Consider the following 23,958-nt stretch of genomic DNA (forward strand, 5'->3'; position numbering starts at 1 on the left):
CATATATTTATATATGTTTTACAGTTACATTCATCACTGCAGCCCCCCTGCCGCTGACGTTCTCTCAGCAGCTCATCTTCACTTGGAATGATCTTCAGTTAACGAGTGTGGCGGTCGTCACTGCCCCAGTTTGGAGAAGCACTGAAATGGAGAGTTCTGGTGTAGAAGTGAAGCAATGCTCTGAGGATGAGAACTACTCCACCCAAGAAACACCAGGACTGCACCTTAGACCACTGAAAACCTGGACCGCGGCTTGATGAGTCCAGATCTGAGCTGTTTGTCCTTGTGAGATGCAGAGGAGGTGAACAGACGGTGTCTTCAGGTGTGGTTCCACCGTGAAGCAGCAGCAGGAGGGGTGATGGTGTCAGCACACTTAACCAGCATGGCTACCACAGCATCCTTCATCCCAGCTGGTTTGTGCTTTGTGGGAACTTAACAAACCAAGTTCCTCATTAGCATGTTGATATGGCAGTAAGGTACTGAACCTTGAATTCTCAGAGTTGGTCTTGTGGAGGCTTCAGGTTTCCACATCACACATCTGTGACACACTGGACCACCATTGGCTCCCAGTTGTGACGCCATAAGTCCCGCAGGTACATCAAGGTACTTCCTGCCAGCAGAAACCAGTGAAAAGAAACTGTGTGCATACTGGGAACCATGAAACACTGGCCCGGGGCCTTTAAACAAACACTGTGTCTATACCATCTTCGTCTCTACATTTATTATGAAACTTTAATGTTTATCTTCATTTATTTGACCTCTGTTTGCTGTTAAATGACAACTCTTCCTCAGTGGTAGGTTAATGGTCACTGAGGTTTTGTCCACCGGTTGTCGCTATTTCTCCTCTTCGGCTCAGTCAAGTCAGACAGAATCAGCCAGCGTCCTACAGGAAGTAGACGACTTTTCCTTTGCGGTCACATCGTTTCCATTTTATTAAAAATCAAACTATTTATAGAAGTAATTACTCTATATTTCCGCAGGATTCTGATCTGGAAATGATACTAACTGGACTGCAATATTCTGACAATTTTTGACAAACTGCTGAACAACTCAGTTTTGGCTTGTTTTGAAAAGGTGACCGGAAGCTGCCTTGGTTCGTCATGTCTGACTTGACGCCGCTGGTCCGGCAGCTGCCAAAGAGAGACTGACGCAAAGCCGACAACCTCAGCAGATCCTGGGCTCCAGAGCCGCCGGAGCCTCGTACAGCGGCGGCATTGTTTCACCCGTAAACAGAGGCTGACACAGCGGAGCCGGTCATCCGGTTCCACCGTCTAAATGTGTGGAATACCGTCCGACTGGAGACTGCTCACGTGCGTGGACGCATAGACAAGGAATCGGCAGCTGGGGAGGATCGATGTGATTTTTGGCAGAAAAGTAAACCACTTTAAAATGGCAACCACCGCCCGCTCCCGGCGACCATAAACCGAGAGTCAGGTAAGGTTTTCCCACCTGGAGACTTAGCAGTTGCTAGCTAACGTTAGCGAACACTGCTCGGATGATGAAAATGTTCTGACGCATTTCTCTGAGCGGCGGGTGAAGTTGCAGTCTGCTCACCGCTGCTTCAGCAGACGTGCCGTTCTTTGAAGAGAAGGTCAGACCAAACTCCATTCAAAAATCTGACAGTCAGAGCACCCCCGCTGTGTGTTCAATTATGATTGTCGTTCGACGATGTCTGATGACTTTCTGCAAATCATTGTGATCTGCAGTTAAATTCGGCGCATACATAATCCACCTAAATGCTGGTTACTGCAATAGATCTTAGTTAACCTTACAGAAGTGGTTTGGGCTGTTCGCCACCGCCCTCCATGGGAGGCTGCGGGTGGAAAAAACCCGGTAGGAACAGAAGTCGAACCGATGGTTAAAGTTCAAAGCATTTTAAAACTTACTACGAGTTAATGTAATGGATGTATCCGGATGGAAAAGACAGCAGTGACGCTCAGATTTTGCCCATGGCCGGTGCGGATGTTAGCCGGTGACCGAGGCCATGTAAAAGTGCCGGATATCTGAATGGAGTCTGGTTGGACGCTCGCTCCACGGGACTGGGCTGTGTGTTGGGTGAAACGGTGCAGCAGACAGACGGGAGGCTGCTGGCAGCTGCAGCTGCAGCAGCAGCTGTCACAGAGATGTTTGGACACATTTCCACACATATGAGTCTCCCATTTCCTACAAATGTTTATTCGTCACGTGTTTCTGTCTGTCTGCGCTCTTTGTGTCTCCGCTTCTCCAGTTTCACTCTTAAACTTGTGTTTCCGAAGTAAAACAACTACGATCCGAACAGCACAGGCTAAATAGCAAACAAGCTAACAATCGATGTAAAAGGCGCAGTGACCTTTCACCTGACGTGTCTATGACGTCACATACACCTGTCGAGCCACGAACCCTCCAAACAGGTGGATTTCCTGGCCTGAATTCAGGTATTTATTGACACTTTAAGACGAGCTGAACTTTTTATGTGGGTGAGGTGAGATGAGGTCATTGTGAAAGTGACTTTTTAAAATGTGAACATCTACCTGCCACTGACAGCATTTGGCTGGGGGCAGGTGCAGATGTCCCGCCCTGCAGGTGGTGACATCACTGACAGGTGTGTTAAAATCAGGCTGATCCAAAGGTAAATGTTCATTCACACTGTGTGGAATTGTCACTGATGTGTGTCTCCGGTGAAGTTTCGTCGCTGGTCTGTCGTAGATATTTGGCAGAAGCAGTGGGGCGTCCCCTGCGGTAACCCGGACGAGGCCGGTGCCTTGCTCATGGGCAGAGCAGAACTGTTCTTGATAGAGAACGAGCTTATAGTCTGGCTGAGTGGAAAGAAACTGGAACAAAATGTGGTCAGTTTTAAATCCATCCATCCATTAGATCCATCTTCTCTGCTAGACTTTAGCCTGTCCAAATTCAGCCAGACTGTCTCCATCAACAGTCTGTTAGCAGCCCCTGCTAGGAGCTCTTATTAGCAGCTCCTGTTAGCAGCCCCTGTTAGCAGCCCCTGCTAGGAGCTCTTATTAGCAGCTCCTGTTAGCAGATCCTGTTAGCAGCCCCTGCTAGGAGCTCTTATTAGCCGCTCTTATTAGCCGCTCCTTTTAGCAGCTCCTGTTAGCAGCCCCTGTTTGTAGCTCTTATTAGCAGCTCCTGTTAGCACTCCTGCTAGCTGCAGACAGCTATCACTGGATCACTGTGAGGCTGAAGAAAACTTAAAAACATGAAGATTCTCAGTCCTGCTCCTGACCTGAGTCTTCCTCAGTGGATTTCTGGAGGTTTCTTCTGGGTCTCCTCAGGAAGTGATGTCATACTGAATGAGATTATCATATCCGTAGTCAGACTAGAGTAACTAAAATAACTTTCTGTTTTTATTTCCTTACAGTTTGAGAACGACTGGTTCTCAACTCGTCTCACCTTGGCTCCCACATTTTCCCCTGCTCATTAAGTCATGACCGACTTTTATTATGGTTTAGTTATATTTTGATGCCTGTATTCAGGGAGGGTGCTGTTAGATCTGAATGACTCCTGTACCTCAGTGACACAAACACGCTCACACACACGTCCACACAATCGTACGTCCAGTAAGAACAAGTCATCTGTTTTAATGGACATATTCACACCAGCTGTAGTCACACCTGCACTGCTGAACAAACTGCAGATGTGAACCCAAACAGGAAGTGAGAACGCGTCTGACATGGACTAATGTGCAAATCTGGACAAGGTCTGGATGTGACTCTGTGGACACTGTCCAGAGTTCAGCTTTATTTTCATACCTGCGTTCAGAGCTCATTCCTCTACCTGAGTATGAGCATCAGAACTGTGTTTCCACACTGAAGGACAGCCGTCCAAACAGCCCGTCTTCACTCAGCAGCATGTGAGGAAGCTGGTGAGACAGGTGGTGTGTCTGAGGTGATGGAGGACAGAGCGAACAGGACATGCTCAGTGTCCAACCTGTTTCACTGCTTGTACTGGACCTGGACAGGTAGCATTAAGTGCTGCCATGGCTTTGATTGGTGGGGGACGGACACTCAGCCAGCCACTGGGGGAGGTTTACCTCACCAGCCCTCTTTTTCACTGTCCAATCACATGACAGCTCCACCAGCTGATGCTCTTTGTTGCATGGCAACGTGACTCTAACATGGTTTGAAACAAGATGAAATAAGTTTTACAGCTTCACAATAAAAGCCTGACACATACACACTGTAACTGAGGCAGGTGAGACACGCTGCAGGTGAGGCACGCTGCAGGTGAGGCACGCTGCAGGAGAGACACACATTTTACTAACAGGATACTCAGTGAAGCAGTGAAGAAACAACTCTCAGCAAAAACTACCGGCTGTGTGAATATATCTCCACCATGCTGGGCTGACGGAGGCGACTAGAGATATATACAGACAGACAGGTGAGCACTCGGACAGGTGAGGAGACACACAGTCAGACAGGTGAGCTCTCAGACAGGTGAGCTCTCAGACAGGTGAGCTCTCAGACAGGTGAGGAGACAGACAGGTGAGGAGACACACAGACAGACAGGTGAGCACTCAGACGGGTGAGGAGACGGCGAGGTGAGTGCTCAGACAGGTGAGGAGACAGACAGGTGAGCACTCAGACAGGTGAGCACTCAGACAGGTGAGGAGACAGACAGGTGAGTGCTCAGACAGGTGAGGAGACACACAGACAGACAGGTGAGCCGTCTTTGTATCTTTATGCTCGTGTCATGGAGTTTTCACACTGATCTTCTCTGCAGACATTTTGGAGCTCCAGTTTCTGGTGAGAGGAGTGTTTCCAGGTGTTAACAGCTCACCTGGTGAGCTTCTCGCTGGTCGGTGCTGTGTTCACCTGTGTGGGGCCACCAGGTCAGCATGTTTTTTGTCTGCTCTGATCTGAGGTCAGTTTGTTTCTGTACAGAGACAAACACATGTCACAAGTTTTCCTTCACCTTTCACTGTGAGCAGAGCTCAACAGGACAGAGCTACATGGGTCAAAGGTCATCTCATGTTTGTTTGCTTCCAGAACCTGAGCGTGTTGTAAAGTGAGCTCCAGAGGTTTACCACCTCAGCATGTGTTTCCAGGTGTTTCCAGGTGTTTCCAGGTGTGGTGGAGTTCTCCTGCATGTTTTGAAGTAGTATAAATTTGAACGTGTTGGTGTAAAGTCAGAAAGACGTGAGCTGAGCAAACCTAGCCGCTGCTAACATAACACACACCGACCTCGCACACAGCTGTCAGTGAGTGTTGCATTGTGGGTAATGCAGGCGGCAGGTTTTGAGCAGAAGGATGTGTGGAATAAAAAAGAGGACGTGTCCATCATCAGTCCTGCTGTCCTGTCCTGCTCTGTCCTCTGACATGCTGACTGTCAGACCTTCTTCACCTGCAGGGTCAGGTGCGTGACTGGTCCGGAACATTCGGACCAGTCCCACCAGTGCTCTGCCCACACTGCTGCGTGTGAAAGTGGGACACAGCTGCTTTGTGGCTTATTCCTCTCTGTGGGGGGACACATGATGACAACAGCTCTGTGTCTACCCCACCCCCATCGTCCGTGTCCTCCCCTCCCCCTCTGTGTACTGACGATAACCCCCCGGGCTTTGAAATGGAGACGGACCAATCAGACCGCAGTCAGCCGTCACATGACACGTCAGTCTGTGCCATGAAAGATGTTTTAGGTGTTTTATTGTGATTTTAATGTGAACAGAGCTGTGATTGGCCAGTTTCTCTGCTCATGGAGAGAAGTTTACATGATGACCTGTCTGTCTGTCTGTCTATCTGTCTCTCTCTCTGTCTCTCTGACTGTCTGTCTGACTGTCTGTCTGTCTCTCTCTCTGTCTCTCTGACTGTCTGTCTGACTGTCTGCCTGCCTGCCTGTCTATCTCACTGACTGTCTGTCTGTCTGTCTGTCTGTCTTTCTGACTGTCTGTCTCTCTGTCTCTCTCTCTCTCTGACTGTCTGTCTCTCTGTCTGTTTGTCTGTCTGTCTCTCTGTCTGTCTGTCTGTCTGTCTGTCTGTCTGTCTCTCTGACTCTCTGACTCTCTGACCTGTCTGACTGACCTGTCTGTCTCTTTGTCTCTCTGTCTGTCTCTCTGTCTGTCTCTCTCTGACTGTCTGTCTCTCTGTCTGTCTCTGTCTGTCTCTGTCTGTTTCTCTGTCTGTCTGTCTGTCTGTCTGTCTCTCTGACTCTCTGACCTGTCTGACTGTCTGACTGACCTGTCTCTCTGTCTGTCTCTCTGTCTGTCTGTCTGTCTGTCTGTCTGTCTGACTGTCTGTCTCTCTGACTCTCTGACCTGTCTGACTGTCTGACTGACCTGTCTGTCTCTCTGTCTGTCTCTCTGTCTGTCTCTCTGTCTGTCTGTCTGACTGTCTGTCTGAACCTGAACGCCTGTATTGATCTGTCTGTCTCTGCAGCAGCTGTCTGCTGAGTACTGATCTGGTATCAGTTCTGGTATGTGTATGTGGAGACTACAGATCAAACGACGACGATATGTGATCAACTCGGTTCGGATGACGGTGAACACACGACTCACACATTTGATTACAAACGCAGTGATCTGCTGCGATCTGGCTGATCACAGATCAGAGATCCCTGCAGCGACAGGGCAGCTCCTCCCCCGCCGTCTGAGCTGAGGAGGTTCAAGGTTCGCTTTTATTGTCATGATTCATTACAGTGAATGACTCGGTGTGTAAACAGGTGTTCAACAGGTGTTCTCCAGGTGTTCTCCAGGTGTTCTACGGCAGTCTGTATGACAGTCAGACGTATTTACAAACAAATGAAATACTTGTAAATAAACAAACAGCTGGAGAGTCAGTGAGAGCAGCGGTGATCGTCTTCCTCTCTGGACCTCGTTAAACTGGCTCACTTTAGCATCAGTTGAGCTCCACTCTCAGCTCGTTCCACAGCTTCATCGCACATATCGCACAGAAAAACCTTTAACGTTGTGTAAAATAAACCAGTTTTATTTTCAAATCCCCATCTCTATTAAAAAACTATTTCTAAATGTTGCCAGGAAGTGAGTTATTCTTTCTGAATGATTTGTGCAGTTTGAAAATGAACCAGGTCACTGAATTTTAATACGTTTGATTTTTAGAGTAGTGAACTTGTGTGATCCCTGTAAACTGAATTATGAATGATCTGTTTGGCTCTTTGTTGCAGTATGGACAAACCTCTACACAGTAATTTAAATCTGGTCAAACCAAAGAACAGGAGGGAATGAGGAGAGATTTGTGGTCCAGACCTGCCTGACCCATTTTGTCTTCTACACATATGTACAGTTTGTCCACTTCATTAGGGACACTTACACAATCTGTGATCCAGTAAAACAGCTCTGTATGAGGCCGCTTTGGTTCCCCTCAACTCATTTATCACCACGACCCTGAGGACGGGGTGTCTTATCCCTGACCTGACCCAGCCGGTCCTCCTCATGGTTCCCCTTTCCCTTCGTTTCATTCTTTCCTCCTAATTGTGTTTGTGTTTCCTTCCTCACTCGCATCCTGAGCGAGTCTCTGCTGTGTTTCTGTGAACTGGGACAAACAAAGACGTCTCAGTTGAAGAGACACTCAGTGACAGAGGACAGTGAGACTGAAGGCGTCTGACTTTTAGTTTTCTCCGGCCTGTCTGCGTTCCATGAAGGCATCGGAGGTGAAAACAAACAAGTATTGTCAATAATGTAAGAACAGTTTGTGCAAACTGAAGCCAGATTCAAGAGTTAAAGTTTAAAGTTTATGTCGTCCGTCACTGAAGACGCTGATTTATCAGCTTGTGTCTGAACAGTTTCTGTCCCCAAAAACTGAGAAAGATGGTTTTTAATATCTGACGTCCGCCAGCAGCTCTTCATGAACATACTGAACGCTACATGACGTCATCATCATGTGACTACGAGAATAAACTGAACTTTATTCCACTTTGATTCAGCTGAGTGGTGGCTGGGGAGGGAAAGAAATGAAATGGTGACGTGTGGGTGGATCAACATCTCACTGTCTGTCCTCTCTGTCCTCTCTGTCCGCTCTGTCCTCAGCAGCTCCATGTGTCCTCGCTGGCTCTGGTAGTTCAGCTGAGCTCTTCCCTCCTCCCTGCTCGCTCTCTGCTGTGGAGGCATCATGTCGGCGGCTCAGACCCAGAAGGAGAGCAGCGAGGCGGGCTGGAGCTGTCTGGAGGCTCTGGGTCTCAGTCAGAAGGAGCTGGTCCTGGCCGAGGCCCTGCAGATGGAGTATGACGCTCTCTCCAGACTCAGACAGGACAAGAGTGGAACCGGGACCGGCCAGACCCCCGACTCAGCCAGTCAAACCCGCTCCAAGACCCCGAATCCCACCATCCAGCGCCCCCGACCCACCCCCGGCCAGTCCAGTCCAGGTCCCACAGGAGGAAGCCTGCTGAGGGGCCTCTCTGGGTCTGACCCCTCACTGAACCAGCCTGGAGGGTCACAGTCTTCACACTCCCTCCCAGCCAGGGCGCCCCTTCCTCAGGGAGGCTATATCAAAGAGTCCCTGTACATCCTGGACAGTCCTGAGGCCAACAAGTTCAGGAACTGCTCAGGTTCCAGCCTCGGGGACTCAACTGAGTCTGGGTCAGGGATTCTCCCCAAAGGCTTCCTGTCTCTTCCAGATGATATACCCCCCGCCATCCCTCCAAGAAACCCCATCCCCCCGTCATCAGGGTCAGAGAACCCGTTCCTGCCCTCTCGAGGGTCCACCGTGCCCCGCAATGTGAACCTGTTTACGCCGGAGGTGGATCAGCCCAAAGTGACCTCGGGGGAGTTGAACTACGACAACATTAACGACTCGCTGTCCCGACTCAACGGGAGCCAACAAGCGCCTCGAGGTCGGAGGGCCAATGGGGACCAAACAGGAAAGCCTGTGGCTCGGAGTAAGACCCTCCCGCCTCAAGTCCCGCCCAGGACGTACGTACCTGTTCCCAAGAGCAACAAGAACCAGCGGCGGGTGTCTGCAGACCCGGTAAGAACCAGGTTCCTGTTACCTGTGTGATGTGCAGATGTTGTGGTGTCAGTTGGGTTAGGGTGATTTTCTTTTCATGTGCAGGACAGAAAACAACAACATTTTAAAAGTGGCGTCCGTCTCTTCTTAAATTCTCATTAAAACGGTCTGAGTCTGTCCAAACTCGCCGGGACAGGAAGTCTTCGTCCTCCCTCGGCGTCTTCAGTAAAGCTCATAACAAAGAGCTGAAAATAGTCGCTGATATCACAGGAAATGAAGAGTAATCAGAGTAATTCCAGTATCAGTGAGGTGGCAGTACTGAGCTGTTTGTAAATGAATTCAATTATTAGATTACTGATTACTTCACTTTAGTTTCTTGTGGTTTTATTGTTATTTACCATGATTTGAATATTAAGCTGAAACTGATCGACCAATCAAATGCTACAATCCCAGCTGACTGACTGGCAGGTGAGCCTTAAAAAACGTTATGTAAACCCATCAGAAGACATTCAGGGTGATCCAGTGAGTCTCCAAAGAGCAACTGATCAATACACAGTGTGTGAAGTGTCCTCGATCGGGGTCTCTGACAGACAGGAAACCACCAGTCAGACGCAGGCGTGCTGGTCGCTCTGGAAACCGGGCTCTGCTACCTGCCGCTATGGAAAATCAGCTGGCAGCTACCTGCTGGTTACCATGACTACGACTGAATGGCAGGTAAACACGCCCTGTTTACAGCAAACACTGAGCTGAGTCCTGTGTTTCACATCAGCTCATCTGTGTCCAGGATGGGGATTCATCCAGGCTGTGTTTAGCCTAGCTTAGCATACAGACCGAAGAAACTGCTGTTAAAAGAGAAAAAAATCCACCTTTCAACAGCAGGTGTGTTGGTGTGGCTGCAGCTCGCGATTGCTTCATTATTGGTGAATCTTCTGAGGATTTCTCAGTTTGCTCCATGAAACATCAGATGACAGTGAAGTCAGATGTCTTTGTTTGACCAAAACTCCAAAATATTAAATTCATCATGATGTGATACAAAATAAATAATATAAATGATAATATAAATAATAAAAAATATATTTGTTTTAAACGTTTTACAAAATAAACAGATGGATCAATGTGTTGCTGTTCAACATCGTCTAGACACAAGTAGCAGACAGACTGCTCTTCATTTACAAGTTATTGATTCCTGATCAGAGAAAACACAGAGAGACGAACCTGACAGCGGATCAGTTCTCACAGCGGATCAGTGATCACAGCAGATCAGTTCTCACAGCGGATCAGTTCTCACAGTGTGTTGCAGTCAGACTGGTTGGACCAGCTGTGATCTCAAACCATGATGGTGAGATCAGCAGCTCCAGCGCTGGCCCACATGATCTCCAGGTGACTCGTAGCATTCTACAGGTGACAGGTGGTCTCACAAAGGTATGTGGTGAGGTAAACAGGTGAGGTTCCATCTGTCATCATATCAGGCCCCGTTCACACCTGGTATTAACATGCGTCCTGTGTGATCTGTGGACCATCGAGGCCGTGTTGAGATCTGATGGCCCGCCCACCTTCCTTCAGCCGTGTGTTCATGAACGTGTCCTGACGGACGCCGAAGGACCCGCTGACGTCTCGGCCGGATTAAAATCTGGTTCGCTGTGATGCAGATTTTGAGTCTGGCCTGTCTCACCTGCCGAGATCAGCGGCAGATGTTTCAGATGATTTCACCACTGAACTAATGACCTCATGACGCCTCCTTTCGAGTGGTTGAGTCAGGAGAAACGTATTCTGACATCATACTGATGAGAAACGTGCCACTTTTTACAAGCACAGTAACCAGTCTGCTTCTTCATCACCTGATCGACTATAAAAATAAGATAAGATAAAACTTTATTTATCCCCAGCTGGGGAAATTTGGGCATTACAGCAGCATGTGACCGCAGTGGGAAGAAAGAAACAACTGTATACTGTATATGTACATATTACACAGAAGACGGTCACATTCATCATGTTGTGCCTTGTGGAACTCTCTTCTGATTGGCTGCCTCTGTGTGTGATTGACAGGTGTCTCTGGCCTCCAGGGTCAGTGGATTTGGATATGAACTCTTCCAGGTGTCTGAGGAGAGAGACGAGGAGGTGGCTGCTTTCTGTCACATGCTGGATGTGTGAGTCTCACACACACACACACACTCATACAGACACACATGCTCACAGTACAGACACACACACACACACGCTCACAGTGCAGATATACACACACACACACACAGTACAGAGACACACACTGAAGCGATTAAGGCTCATGAATATTGTGATCTTGTAAAGTTGTGTTCACAGGTAACGTGTCAGCCTGTTGTTGTGTGTCACCTGTTGTTGTGTATCACCTGCTGTTGTGTGTCACCTGCTGTTGTGTGTCACCTGCTGTTGTGTGTCACCTGCTGTTGTGTGTCACCTGCTGTTGTGTGTCACCTGCTGTTGTGTGTCACCTGTTGCTGTGTGTCACCTGTTGCTGTGTGTCACCTGCTGTTGTGTGTCACCTGTTGCTGTGTGTCACCTGTTGCTGTGTGTCACCTGCTGTTGTGTGTCACCTGCTGTGTGCAGGTGAAGAAGTTGTGTGCTCATATCTGAACGTGTGAATTCAGTTTGTGAACGTGGAGCAAAGTTTTTGCAGCTGAAACTTTTTTGGATTAAGTGGAATTAAAATTTGTGCAGGAATATTTTGAAGAGGCGCTGAAGCTTGAGCTCAGCTGTCAGCAGGACAATGACCGCAGAGCAACACAGGAGTGTTTGACCAGGACCAGGTCAGAGTCCAGGTCTCATTCAACCTGTAGCACTGTTTGAAAACTGAGTCATCCAAAAAACCTGAAGAACCAGGAGCAAACCTGCCAGGAACAACGAGGAGAAATGATCCACTCGATGAGCCGGCTGCTCGACGTACCGTCCTGATACACCTGATAAAAGTCTACTCTACCAAGTACCCGTGTGTCCGGCTGCACCCGTTATCCCCCTGCTGTGGGCCAGCACCCTGGCTCGTTTGTATTTCTTTAAACCAATCACAGTCATCCTGGGGGGCGCTGAGCCCAGCATGCATTCATCTGTTTGTAGTCGGGCTGCAGCAATTGATGATCTTCATTATTGATTAATTTGTCAGTTATTTTCTAAATGGATCCACCTGGATGGTGAAAAATGTCCGTCCTGGTTTGTCCGAGTTCAAGCTGACGCCTCTAAACGTCTCGTTTTGTCCAAAAGCCGAAAGAATTCAGTTTACTGAGACAAAAAACACACAAAGACACACTGACGGAGCTGGAAGCAGAAAAAGTCAAAATCACGAGAAGTTAAAGATGAGAAAACAGGTTTGTTTTTTTTTCTTTCCCATCAATCATGTGACGACCCCCTTAGACTGATCAGGTGACCCTTTGGAGGGGCCCGACCCCACTTGGACACCACTGGACTAAACTAGCTAACTGTATTTGACGTAGGTGAAAGAAGCTCCACCTGCTCCAACAGTAAGATGCTGCTCTGACATTGCTGCTTCAGAATTAACAATCTAATAATGTCTCATAGAATCATCGTATGTGTTCAGCAGCAGCTCCCTGCGACGAGGGCAGCGAGCCGGACCTCGTTAAACTGAGACAGCAGAGCTTTGGAACGGTGCAAACAGCACATTAAAAACACTCTGGACTGTTTTACCGTCTGGCCTGGATGAACTCACCGTGTCTCAGCTCAAACACTGGCAGCTTGGTCATGCCGAGCAGGAGGCCTACAGCGGAGGGGGAGGAGTCCTGGAGGACCAGACTGATGGTGACCAAGAACCAGAGCAGCAAAGAGGAGGCGCGCTGAAAAGATACAACGCAGGTTTTCAGCTGTGGAGGAAACCATACCCCCACCTGCTCCTACATCAAACAACAATCTGCTCAGCCTTCCCCCGATGGCCCCCACCCGGTCTCAGGATCTGTGAACAGGAAGTGTCTCAGCCCCTCCAGAGACAGAAGATCAGGAAGAAGCGATCCACCGTGTTTGCTGTGATCCTCAACAGATCAGTGGAGCTCCGCTTCAGACGCTCCACAAATCCTTCAAACAACCCGGCTCCAGGCGGAAGAGCCGGCCGAAACCCTCCTCCCTGATGGAGCTCACAGGTGGGGCTGGCTCAGGTGAGTCACGCTGCTGTACGCCTAGACTCCCGGGACGTTTCCCACAATGCACTGGGCTCCTCCTCTCTCTCTATTTGTCTTCATGTCCCATTAGAGCACGCGTGTCAAACCGATTCCATGAAGGACCGTGTGGCTGCACTTTGACATGCCTGCATTAGAGCCTGTTACTGAGTCCACGTCCTCTCTGTCCTCCTGTGACGTCCTGCTGGTGTCTCTGCCTCCAGAGCTGCAGAGTCTGGATCTGGGTTCTCAGCAGCAGCTTGTTTCATATTGTCGGTTGTCAGTCATGTTTACTTTTACTGTCACATGACTGTTTGCTGTCCTGACCTTTGACCTCACAGCACACCTGTCGTGTACCTGGAGCACCGACTCAAACTGCTCTTCTTCTCTCTGTGTCTCTCTGCAGTTTACGTTCGGCGTCGCCGCACAGCGACCGCTCGAAGAACGCTGGCTTCGTTTGGTCGCCGTCCGTCAGTCAGGAGGAGCTGCATCAGGGTCTGGGGGTCAGCGTGAAGGTCACCGTCATCAGCGAGCACTTCAGAGAGCCTCTCACCTTTACCTGCGATGGTAAGATGCTGCATGGTGTGACCGGAGCCCACAATAACAATAATAACAGAAATACTGACTATTACTGCAGGGTAACGTTGTGTTGTGTTTTATGAAGCTCGGTGATAAAGCGAGCACTCATGATGTTCGTGGTCTTGAAGAACTTCATGTGTCTCTCTCTGTTCGAGGTTCCTCCACGGTGGACCTGCTGATCTATCAGACTCTGTGTTACGCGCAGGATGATCTGGATCACATGGACGTGGACCACTACCTGCTGAAGGTGTGCGGACACGACGAATTCCTCAACAAGTAAGAACATCAAAACTCCCACAGTCCCTGAACAGGAGCTGACCTTCGTCAGCTGTCTGTCAGACGCTGTCGGCTGTGGTTGGACGAGGTTCTGGTCAGATCATTGAGTTCATTCTGGAACAGCAGCTGCTCTGATGGTCTCAGAGACTCCACGCTGATCTGAGACCTGCTGGTGTTGGTGAACGAGGTGTTATTGAACTGATCTCTGATCAGTCGCTTTTGTGTTCAGTCTTTACCTGCTGGTAGCTAACGATAACAAACACAAGCTAGCAGCTGACTCAGGGTTCAGACCTTTGTGTTCTGGCTGAACTGCAGCTGATTATTGATCTGAAGCTGATTATTGATCTGAAGCTGATTATTGATCTGAAGCTGATTATTGATCTGGATGATTGAGCTCAATGTAGCTGAAGGTGTTGGATGTGCTAACACATGCTAGCAGTGCTATGGATGCTAACATCAGTCCTTCACTTTGACTCAGGCTGAAACATCTCAAAAACTGTTTGATGGACTGTGATGAAACATGATTCAGATGTTCATGTTCCCCTCAGGATGAACTTTAATAACTTTATTGAACCTCTGACTTTTCATCTAGCGCCACCATCAGGTCAACATGTTAACGAGTCCAACACTTTGGTTAATGACTAAATACCTGCAAACTAATGACACACCCATCAGCCTCAGCTGGACTTTGTGCTAACCGCTAACTCAGTGTTTTGAGCTACATGCTAACAACAGAATGCTAAGCACAGCCTGGTGCGGGGGGGTCAGGTCTTCCTCTATGTGAATTCTATTATTTTCCAGCTGTGTTGAAGATGTTTTACTCAGATTTTAGTCTTTTACAGAAAAATGTAAAGTTTGAACAAAGTTCAAATGTTGTGGTGTGGATGTCACTTCTTGCTGTGTCTCATCACGTCTGAGTCAGAGCAGCGAACTCAGCTGGAGGAAAACCCCCCCTCTGTGTCTGTGGTCGGCCTGGTTTCAGTTGTCTTGCTGTAACGGCACATTTTCCCCTCGTTCCTGTAAACGAAGGTTTCACTACCTTCAGTCTGCTCCGTGTTTAACCGACGAGGTCCCGTCTGCTCGGCTGCTGCTGATGTTACAGACCACGCGGCGTAGAATGAACTGTTCCTGTCATCAGGAGCTTCCTCTGCTGGTCCTCGTCTTTTCAAATCTGAACATTCAAATTTAGGCCAAAGTAAAATCAATATTTTAGCATCAGATTGTGGAACGGTGACCTGGCGGTGGTTCCTGCAGGATGATGTTGTGACAGGTGAACCCTCCAGCCCCCCCGATGAGCTTCTTCAAGGCTGGGACAGGTCTTCTCTGACAGTTGTCATTGGTCTCTGAGCAGAGGGCGTGTAGCTCCCAGCCAATGACAGCGTGCAGGGTGTGAGGAGGCGGGGCTCTGTAGCAACCAGGTTACATAACACACACACACACACACACACACACACACAGACCTGCGTCAGTACTGTTGCTGATGGCTGAGTTTGTTTCCGTTGACCTTTGACCTTTCGAGTTGAAGTGTGTTTGAGCCAGAGATAGTCGTGTCGTTATCTTAATCGAAGGCTGTGTTGTCTGTACGGTGGCCTCTGTGGGACATCTCACAGCTGACTTTTGTTGATAGAAGAATCAGAATCACAGATCTGGTCAGCGTGGTTCTGTTTGACGAGCTGCTGTCCCACCTGAGGTGTGACCACAGGTGTCACTCTTCATCATCATCATCATCATCATCTCTAAAGTGTTGTGTCTCTTCTGGCTTCATATGAAACCAGAGAGCTGAACCCACAGGAATAATAAAACAACAGTTACACTGATCTGTGGTCTGTGGTTCAGACTCTGACTGCCATAATAACAGAGTGCAGCTGAGCTGTGGCTGCCCCGAAACCCACACGCGCACACACACACACACACACACACACACACACACACACACACACACACACACACACACACACACACACACACACACACACACATTAAAGTGTAAATCCCCAGAGAGGCAGCTGTACTGTACTTTATGTGTGTGTGTATGTGTGTGTGTGTGTGTGTGTGTGTGTGTGTGTGTGTGTGTGTGTGTGTGTCCTGTCAGTGGAAGTGTGTTTCCATCTGATAAGCTAAATTTGACTGAACTTCCTGCAGTGAAACAATAACTGAGTAATTCTGAACTGTCTCTCTCTCTGTCTGTCTGTTTGTCTCTCTGTCTCTCTGTCTGTCTCTCTCCCTCTCTCTCTCTCTGTCTGTCTGTCTGTCTGTCTCTCTGTCTGTCTGTTTGTCTCTCTGTCTGTCTGTCTCTCTCTCTGTCTGTCTGTCTGTCTGTCTCTCTCTCTCTGTCTGTCTCTCTCCCTCTCTGTCTCTCTCTCTGTCTGTCTCTCTCTCTCTGTCTGTCTCGCTCCCTCTCTGTCTCTCTGTCTGTCTGTCTCTCTCTCTCTGTCTGTCTCTCTCTCTCTGTCTGTCTCGCTCCCTCTCTGTCTCTCTGTCTGTCTGTCTCTCTCTCTCTGTCTGTCTCGCCCCTTCTCTGTCTCTCTGTCTGTCAGCTCTCAGACTCTGGCCAGTCTGGAGTTTGTCCAACAGTGTCTCAAGTTTGACTGGGATGTCCGACTGTTTCTCACCAAGAGATCAGCCATCAGCACAGAGCTGGCCCGCAAGGTGAGGACACACACACACACACACACACTCTCACACACACACACACACACTCTCACACACACACACACACACACACACACTCACACACACCTACAGGTGAGAAGCAGGTACTGAAAAGGTTCTCTGCTATTGGCTGGTCTGTGGTGCCACCTGCAGTCAAAAGCCCAGCCAATAGCAGAGTGTCAGGTCAGTGGACTGGTTTTCACCTGACAGGTGAGATTTGTTGATTTTCAGTCAGGACTCTGGTGTGGACAGAAAGTGGATCATTAAGATTCACAGAGGAGCAAACGTGACCGTTTGTTTTCACATTTTAATGACAGAAAGACGACGACGAGACGTTGTCCACCATGAACCACAGCATCCTGCTGCAGGAGCGTCCAATCAAACAGACCGTCACCAGGTGAGGGGGCGGGGCCTGTGCCTCCACGCAGAACTCTTCCTGGTTGAACTTGGAGAGCTGGGATTGACAGGATTTGTACCTTAGATTTAATAACATTCAGCTCAAATAAACCAGTTCACACGTTCTGAAACAGATGAAATAAAAACTGAATCTTTCTGTTTTTCAAGCTTCTGTTCTCTGTTCTGTGTTTGATCAGAGAGGCTCTGACTCTGCTGCTGGATACTTTTCACAACGAAGCCGAGTCCTTCCTGCTGTCAGAGGTAGCCTTCACACACCTGTCAGACCCTGCTGACACAGTAACCACATCGTCTTTTCACCTGTTATCATTAAAGATGGAGGTCTGTATCGTCTGTGTCCTGGTTAGATTCAACCTGACTGCAGTCGCTCGTTGAAACAGAGAAAAGCACAATGTGATATTTATCTCATCTGGTTTGACACGCTGAAGTCAGCATACTTCATATTTTACTTCATGAAGTCCAGGTGTGATACCTGAAGCTGGATATCTGCTGATGCTGTTACCACAGCTCTTTGTCCTTTGATTGTTAGTCATAGCATTAGCATCCTTGGCTACCAGTTAGCGATCTCCAGGACAGATGCAGATGTTGTGTTGGCTCATTTCCCATCATGCCGTGCTGGACCGAGCCGTTGGTGAAGTGTGTTGTTCGTGTTACGTTTCATTAGTGTTTGTACAGTAAATGGACTGTATTTATTTAGCGTATTCTAGTCTCAAAGTGCTTCACAATTCACGCGCGGTAGCTCGGCCACCTGCTCCTGCTCCACCTGTGACGAGCATTACGCTGCTCCCACGCAGCAGGTGACGTGTTGTGTCTTCTTCTTCTTCTCCTCCTCCTCCTGTTTGTCTTCTAAGGTGGAGCTGCCGCTGCACGTGGAGCGTCTCGTCCAATCGGTGAAGGCGCTCTGCAGCTCGTTAGCTGCCGTGGAGACGCCTGACGTGACCGCCGCCCTCAGCCAGCTCCCAGCATGCCCCTGTCGTCTGCAGCCTAAAGTGCTGAAGGTGAAAGTCGCCGACACGCTGAAAATATCCCACGAGCCTCTTTACTGTGCCTGAACATCACGTGTTGGTGACGTCTCACTCTGATCATGTCTCTTCTTCACCGTGTCCTCGCTGTCTGTCCTCCCAGGATGCTTCAGTGCTGGCCGTCAGAGAGAACAGAGGTACGTACCATCGCACCAACAGCAGCTGCATCATGACGCCCCGAGCAGTTAGGAGGAGTTAGTTTGTGTTGCTCACAGCTTTGAATCTCACTGTGGAGATTTGAGAGGGACTATTTGTTCAGAGCAGAGTAGTTCCAGTGGAGCGCAGCTCTCAGTGTTCGCAGTTCAAACGTCGATGACTGGGATCATCGGCGGAGAAGCTGTCGAGCCGAACGTCAGTTTGTCAGCGAATCATTGTGCTTCCTTTAGCCGAGTCCCTCTTCCCGCAGCAGAGCCGACCTAACTCGCTGCTGCGTCACCTCGTTCCACAGAGAAAGTGGTGGAGAAGTTGACGGCGGCCATCTTGGATCTTGTGGAGCTGTACTGCAGCACGTTCAACGCCAACTTCCACACGACGCCGCAGAGTCAGTGCTGCACGGCGCCGGTGCAGGAGGCCGGCCTCATCACCAACGTGCTCTCCTTCAACGTGCACGCCGCTCACCGCATCCCCATCACCTGGGCCGCCAGGTACAGCCACACAAACACACACACAACCATAAGACAGCAGCACTGTGAGTGTGAGGCCCCCTACAGGCTGCACTGTGCATTACAGGCTGATCTCAGAGCAGCATAGAGTGAACAGAGCCTGAAACAAAAGCAGCTCAGACTGAGAGCTGCTTCCTGCTGCCCCTCCCCCAGTATCACACACTCACACACACACACACTCTCTCTCTGCTGGAACAAAGGGCTGACTGCCTGGGAACCAGACCTGACCTTTGACCTCTGAGAGGAGGCCGGGCTGCCTGATTCGCCTGACACCTGGCTGTCAGCCTCACACACCATCTGAGTGTGTGTGTGTGTGTGTGTGTGTGTGTGTGTGTGTGTGTGTGTGTGTGTGTGTGTGTGGTAATATGTAATATTTTATTTAACATTTCTCTCACAGCTTTAGTTATTAGTAACTCTACAAATGATGAATGAATTTAAAGTGTGAAAAAGAGCTTTAATAGATTCAATCCAGCAGATTGTTTGTGTACTGTCAGTATACAGTGTGGTGCTGTGACTGTAGCGCCACCTGCAGGCTGTTTGTTTAGATTGTATCTTATTTGACGTGAAAGTGAAGATGAGGTTTAAAATGAAAGTTGTCCAGCTGTCAGTCTCCTTCACCTCCTTCACCTGCTTCCTTTTGCTCTGAGCTCAGTTTTCGTGCTGAAAATAAAGTGCAGGAGCAGAAACACAATCACGATGTGTTCAGGTGCTGTTCTACCTGGACGTGCTCAGTGATTAGAGAAAACTGACAGCAGTGCAGCTGTGTGCTGTGGAAGTCAGATAATAACTGAGCAGCCACAGTCAAGTCCCCCAGGCTGTACTTAGCATGCTGATGTTAGCATGTAGCTCAAAGCACTGCTGTGCCTAATATGCTCACAGTGACAATGCTAACATGCTGATGTTAGCATGTATCATGTTTACTATGATGTGTTGATGGTGTCCCTGTCCTGCTCTCTGATTGGTCAGCTACGAGGGTTTCTTCCTGTCCTGCTCTCTGACTCATGGAGGGGTGGAGCTCTGTGCGCCACAACACACCAGCAAACAGTCGGTCAGCAAATACCTGTTCCACCTGGTGGTGTGGGACCAAAGGTATGTACCGTCACCTGCTCCTCTCCTGTCAGAATGGTGACATCACAGCTTCACCTGTACACACCTGCCGAGCCCCTCTGCTCTACAGTCAGGTGGAAGCAGGACTAATATGCTCTGCACACGTGTAGTTAATTCCAGCTTCAGTCCAGCTCTGCCCCCCCGTCTCCCCCGCCTCTCTGTGTGTGCAGGGTGTGTTTCCCGGTGCAGATCAACCAGCTGCCCAGAGAGTCTCAGCTGACGGTGACGCTGTACGCCAGCTCTCTGCCGCCCCCCGGAGGAGCCGAGGAGAAGGGGAAGCAGCGCCGCAGCATCGAGGCTTTGGGCTGGGTCACCATGCCGCTCTTCAACTTCAGACAGTGAGTCACGTGACGCTGTGACACAGGAAGTTACTGCTCCCCGACAGGAAATGGTCACAGAGCCTGAGGTGCTCTAATGTGTCAAAAAGACACCAGATGAAACGTGTTAATCAGGAGCTTCACAGCTGCTAGAAGGTGGATTCTGTTCCTTTTGGACAGCACCAGCAGGGCTCTTCCCGCTTTTCCAACCTTTATGCTAAGCTAACAAACACAACACATTGCTCTCAAGTGTTCTGGACAAGTGAAAATATCTGCCTCTGAATAACGTTCAGCACGGCTCAGTGTTGTTCCTGCTCAGAACATAGCAGGAAGTGTGTGTGGACTGATAGAGTGTGTGTGTGTGTGTGTGTGTGTGTGCGCAGTGTCCTGACATGTGGCAGGAAGTTACTCGGTCTGTGGCCTTCAGCTCCAGGGAGGAGTGGAAACGCTCGAACAAGCTCGCCAAACTTCAGCCAACCAGACAGCGTGATCCTACAGGTGAGACAGGAAGTCAGACTCAGAGTCTTTGTTCTCAGGTCCTTCATGTGAAATGACATCAGTCTCAGTCCAACCACAGTCCACGTCCAAAGTCCAGATGACCTCCAGTATCACGCACACACATCATTTGTCGTTTGCATTTTTTAGTAAATATTTTAGATTCTGATGAACGAATCTGAGAAGGACAATCACTCTTCTGCTCTTCTGTCTGTCTGCCTGTCTGTCTCTTCCCGTCTGTCTCTTCCCGTCTGTCTCTTCCCGTCTGTCTCTTCCTGTCTGTCTCTCTGTCTGTCTCAGGTGGACTTTCCCACCTCATCCTTCGAGGTCCGGTTCAGCACTCCTTCTCCAGCAGACTTCTGTCCCCAGTACGACTTCTCCAGACTGGACACCGTCAGTCAGATCCAGCTGCAGGACGTCCTCCACAAGAAGGCCGTCTTCTGGTCAGAGACACACACACACAGTTGGACAGTTGTTCAGTTCCACAGTCCTGTGTTTAAAGTCAGCTGTTGATCGGTGTGTGCAGGTTGACGGCGGAGGACAAGCGTCTCCTGTGGGAGAAGAAGGCCTTCTGTCAGGCTGAGAGTGCAGCTCTGCCTCTGGTCCTGGCCAGCGCCCCCTGCTGGCAGTGGGCCTGTCTGCCTGACATCTACTCCCTGCTGAAGCAGTGGGCCTGCCTGAGTCACCTGGACGCTCTGGGGCTCCTCCACGCCTCGTACGTCCTCGCTCGCTCACACACGCCTGTCCGTCTGACGCCCTGGGGGGACATCATCGTGACACCCTGAGTGACGCCATCACGTGTGTGTTTCAGGTTCCCGGACCAGGAGCTGAGGAGGACGGCCGTTCAGTGGATGGACTCCATCTCAGATCCAGAGCTGCTGGACTTCCTGCCTCAGCTCGTCCAGGTAACGTGACGACTCGCTGGAGAGGCTTTTATTTTGTCGACTGCAGAGAGAACTGGGCTTTTATTTTCTCGTGTCTCCTGTTTTGCATTTGATGATGAGATGTGAGTCCTTCCTGTTGTCTGATCTCCTGTTTTAATTTGCTCTTCGTCCTCATTTGTCTTGATGAGTTCAGTATCATGATGTTAACGACACTGATGAGCTGCTGTTAATGAAACTTCCTGCACACGTTTCACATTAAAAGCATTCCTTTTCCTGTCTGAATCGACCATGTGAAACGTTGTCCTGTAGACGGTTCCGCTGACTCATGATTAGCTCTCTTTTGTCTTTTTTACATTCATAGCTTTACGACTCAGTAATTAATTCCACTCACTTGTCATTTTCAGTTTTTTGGAGTCATTGTTAACCTGCTGTGAGTGAAACTCAGTGAGTCATTTTAGATGTGTCACATTAAAAGTCTTCCACTGCTTCAAGGGTCATAATCCTTTATTTTAAGGCTTTTAATGTGAAAGGTGTGCAGGAAGCGTAGAGTTTGACTGACAGGAGTTGGTCAGTGAGTGAGAACAGGTGGTTGTTGGTGGACGTGATCCTGACCGTCTCTGTCTGTCTGTGTCTCAGGCTCTGAAGTACGAGTGTTACCTGGACAGCTCTCTGGTTCGTTTCCTCCTGCGGAGAGCCATCGGGGACATTCGCATCGCTCACTACCTCTTCTGGTCAGCCGCCGTCTGATTTACTGATGCACAGAAACGTGACACGAGAACTGATTGGACAGTTTCTGTCACAGTAGTTTCATGTCCTGTCACCTCTGAGTGTCCTCCCGCCGTCCACATGTTGACATTTCTCACCTGAGTCAGACAGATCAGAAGAGTCCAAAGCTTCATGTCTGTCCTCCTTCTGTATGTGTTCAGGGACAAAACGTAGATAAAAAAAACTGTACAGGTAATAAAAAGTGTAAAAGTATCAGAGAAGCCTGAGAGACGGGTGGAAATCAAACCGCCAACATCTACAGGAGCGATAATCTGATCCCTGATCAGTTCAAACATTCATCAGGAGGAGGACTGACCTCAATGCTCTCTCACCCACACTGATCAACACTCTCTCACCTGCACTAGTCACTGCTCTCTCACCCCCGCAGTCGATGCTCTCTCAGTCAGTGCTCTCTCTCACCTGTACTAATCAGTGCTCTCTCACCTGTACTAGTCAGTGCTCTCTCACCTGTACTAATCAGTGCTCTCTCACCTGTACTAGTCAGTGCTCTCTCACCTGTACTAGTCAGTGCTCTCTCACCTGTACTAATCAGTGCTCTCTCACCTGTACAAGTCAGTGCTCTCTCACCTGCACTAGTCAGTGCTCTCTCACCTGTACAAGTCAGTGCTCTCTCACCCACACTGATCAATGCTCTCTCACCTGTACTAGTCAGTGCTCTCTCACCCCTGCAGTCGATGCTCTCTCAGTCAGTGCTCTCTCTCACCTGTACTAGTCAGTGCTCTCTCACCCCTGCAGTCGATGCTCTGTCGTCCACAGATGAAGCTCCAGGTTTAATTCTGGTCGTCTCTGTCTCTCAGGCTGCTGAAGGACAACCTGCAGGACAGTCAGTTCAGGGCTCGCTATCAGCACCTTCTGGCCGCTCTGCTCTGCTGCGTCGGTCGAGGTCTCCGTGAAGAGTTCGACCGCCAGTGCTGGCTCGTCTCCGTCCTCGCCAAGGTGGCTCACAAAGTCCGAGACTCCACGCCGTCCAGCAGACAGGTAGGGAGGACGGAAAAGTCAGGGAATTAAATAATAATTCTGGAAAACATGAACTGTCCTGACAAGTTGTTTGGTCCTGGAGAAACATCTTAATGTGTCGCCTCGTCACTGTTCCTGCTTTCACGACCAGCTCGCGTGAATCTGCTGATCTGTCTTGACTCCAGCAGCTCTCGTTGGTCATCTGGCCCTTCACGTTTTACACATTTTGTTGTGTTTCAGACTCTTCAGAGTCTTAAAAAGGATTTATTTTATTTCTACATCAATCTACACACAGTCCTCCACAATGACAACGACGGAGAAACGACTAAAATATCCCGTTCATGAGTATTTGAGCCTTCGTATTTCTTAAAGCAGCCAACGCAGCCTGCAGTCTTCTTGGTAATGAGTCTAGAAGCTTTGCAGGCTTTTCTGTTGGAAGTTTCTCCTGCTGTTCTCTGCAGAATAGTTCAAGCCCAGCCAGGCTGGTTGGGGAGAGTTGGTGCAGAGCCACGTTCAGAGGTGCTCTATTGGTTTGTCCAGCATGTGCTCCACCACAGAGACGTAATAACATGTTAATCGCATGAGTCCACTTGGAGTTTTCTGTTTGTTTGTTGCAGCAGGTTTTGTTCCTACGTCTGTACACGCTGGTTGTTGTCGGCCTGTGGTTTTGTTTTGAGTCATGTTCTTGTTCCTTACAGGGGTTTTATTGTGGGTCCTCTCCTCAGGTCAGAGTCTCTGGAGTGTGTCTTCTATTTGTGAAGCTCAGTGGTTATATTCAATAGAGAA

At 49.2% G+C, this 23,958-nt stretch overlaps 1 protein-coding gene across 2 annotated transcripts in view; it reads left to right on the forward strand.

Annotated features, from left to right (window-relative positions):
- Nucleotides 1-1,162: 1,162 nt before the first annotated feature.
- pik3c2b (phosphatidylinositol-4-phosphate 3-kinase, catalytic subunit type 2 beta) overlaps nt 1,163-23,958 on the forward strand; it is a 35,865-nt gene continuing 13,069 nt past the window's right edge. The window contains exons 1-19 of one of the 2 annotated variants that reach the window (XM_041948748.1): nt 1,163-1,434; nt 7,973-8,909; nt 10,935-11,035; nt 13,428-13,588; nt 13,756-13,876; nt 16,414-16,525; nt 16,846-16,925; nt 17,122-17,185; nt 17,794-17,940; nt 18,068-18,101; nt 18,413-18,608; nt 19,593-19,715; nt 19,904-20,071; nt 20,434-20,548; nt 20,846-20,988; nt 21,072-21,260; nt 21,357-21,450; nt 22,066-22,160; nt 23,013-23,193. In XM_041948748.1, coding sequence (XP_041804682.1) covers nt 8,055-8,909; nt 10,935-11,035; nt 13,428-13,588; nt 13,756-13,876; nt 16,414-16,525; nt 16,846-16,925; nt 17,122-17,185; nt 17,794-17,940; nt 18,068-18,101; nt 18,413-18,608; nt 19,593-19,715; nt 19,904-20,071; nt 20,434-20,548; nt 20,846-20,988; nt 21,072-21,260; nt 21,357-21,450; nt 22,066-22,160; nt 23,013-23,193 — 2,979 coding nt within the window. In that variant the 5' untranslated portion in view covers nt 1,163-1,434; nt 7,973-8,054. The remainder of the gene's footprint in view (nt 1,435-7,972; nt 8,910-10,934; nt 11,036-13,427; nt 13,589-13,755; nt 13,877-16,413; nt 16,526-16,845; nt 16,926-17,121; nt 17,186-17,793; nt 17,941-18,067; nt 18,102-18,412; nt 18,609-19,592; nt 19,716-19,903; nt 20,072-20,433; nt 20,549-20,845; nt 20,989-21,071; nt 21,261-21,356; nt 21,451-22,065; nt 22,161-23,012; nt 23,194-23,958) is intronic. The other variant, XM_041948756.1, reaches the window with a different exon arrangement.

This window comes from Chelmon rostratus, chromosome 2 (assembly GCF_017976325.1).
Source record: "Chelmon rostratus isolate fCheRos1 chromosome 2, fCheRos1.pri, whole genome shotgun sequence".
In the NCBI taxonomy this organism is placed as follows: domain Eukaryota; kingdom Metazoa; phylum Chordata; class Actinopteri; order Chaetodontiformes; family Chaetodontidae; genus Chelmon; species Chelmon rostratus.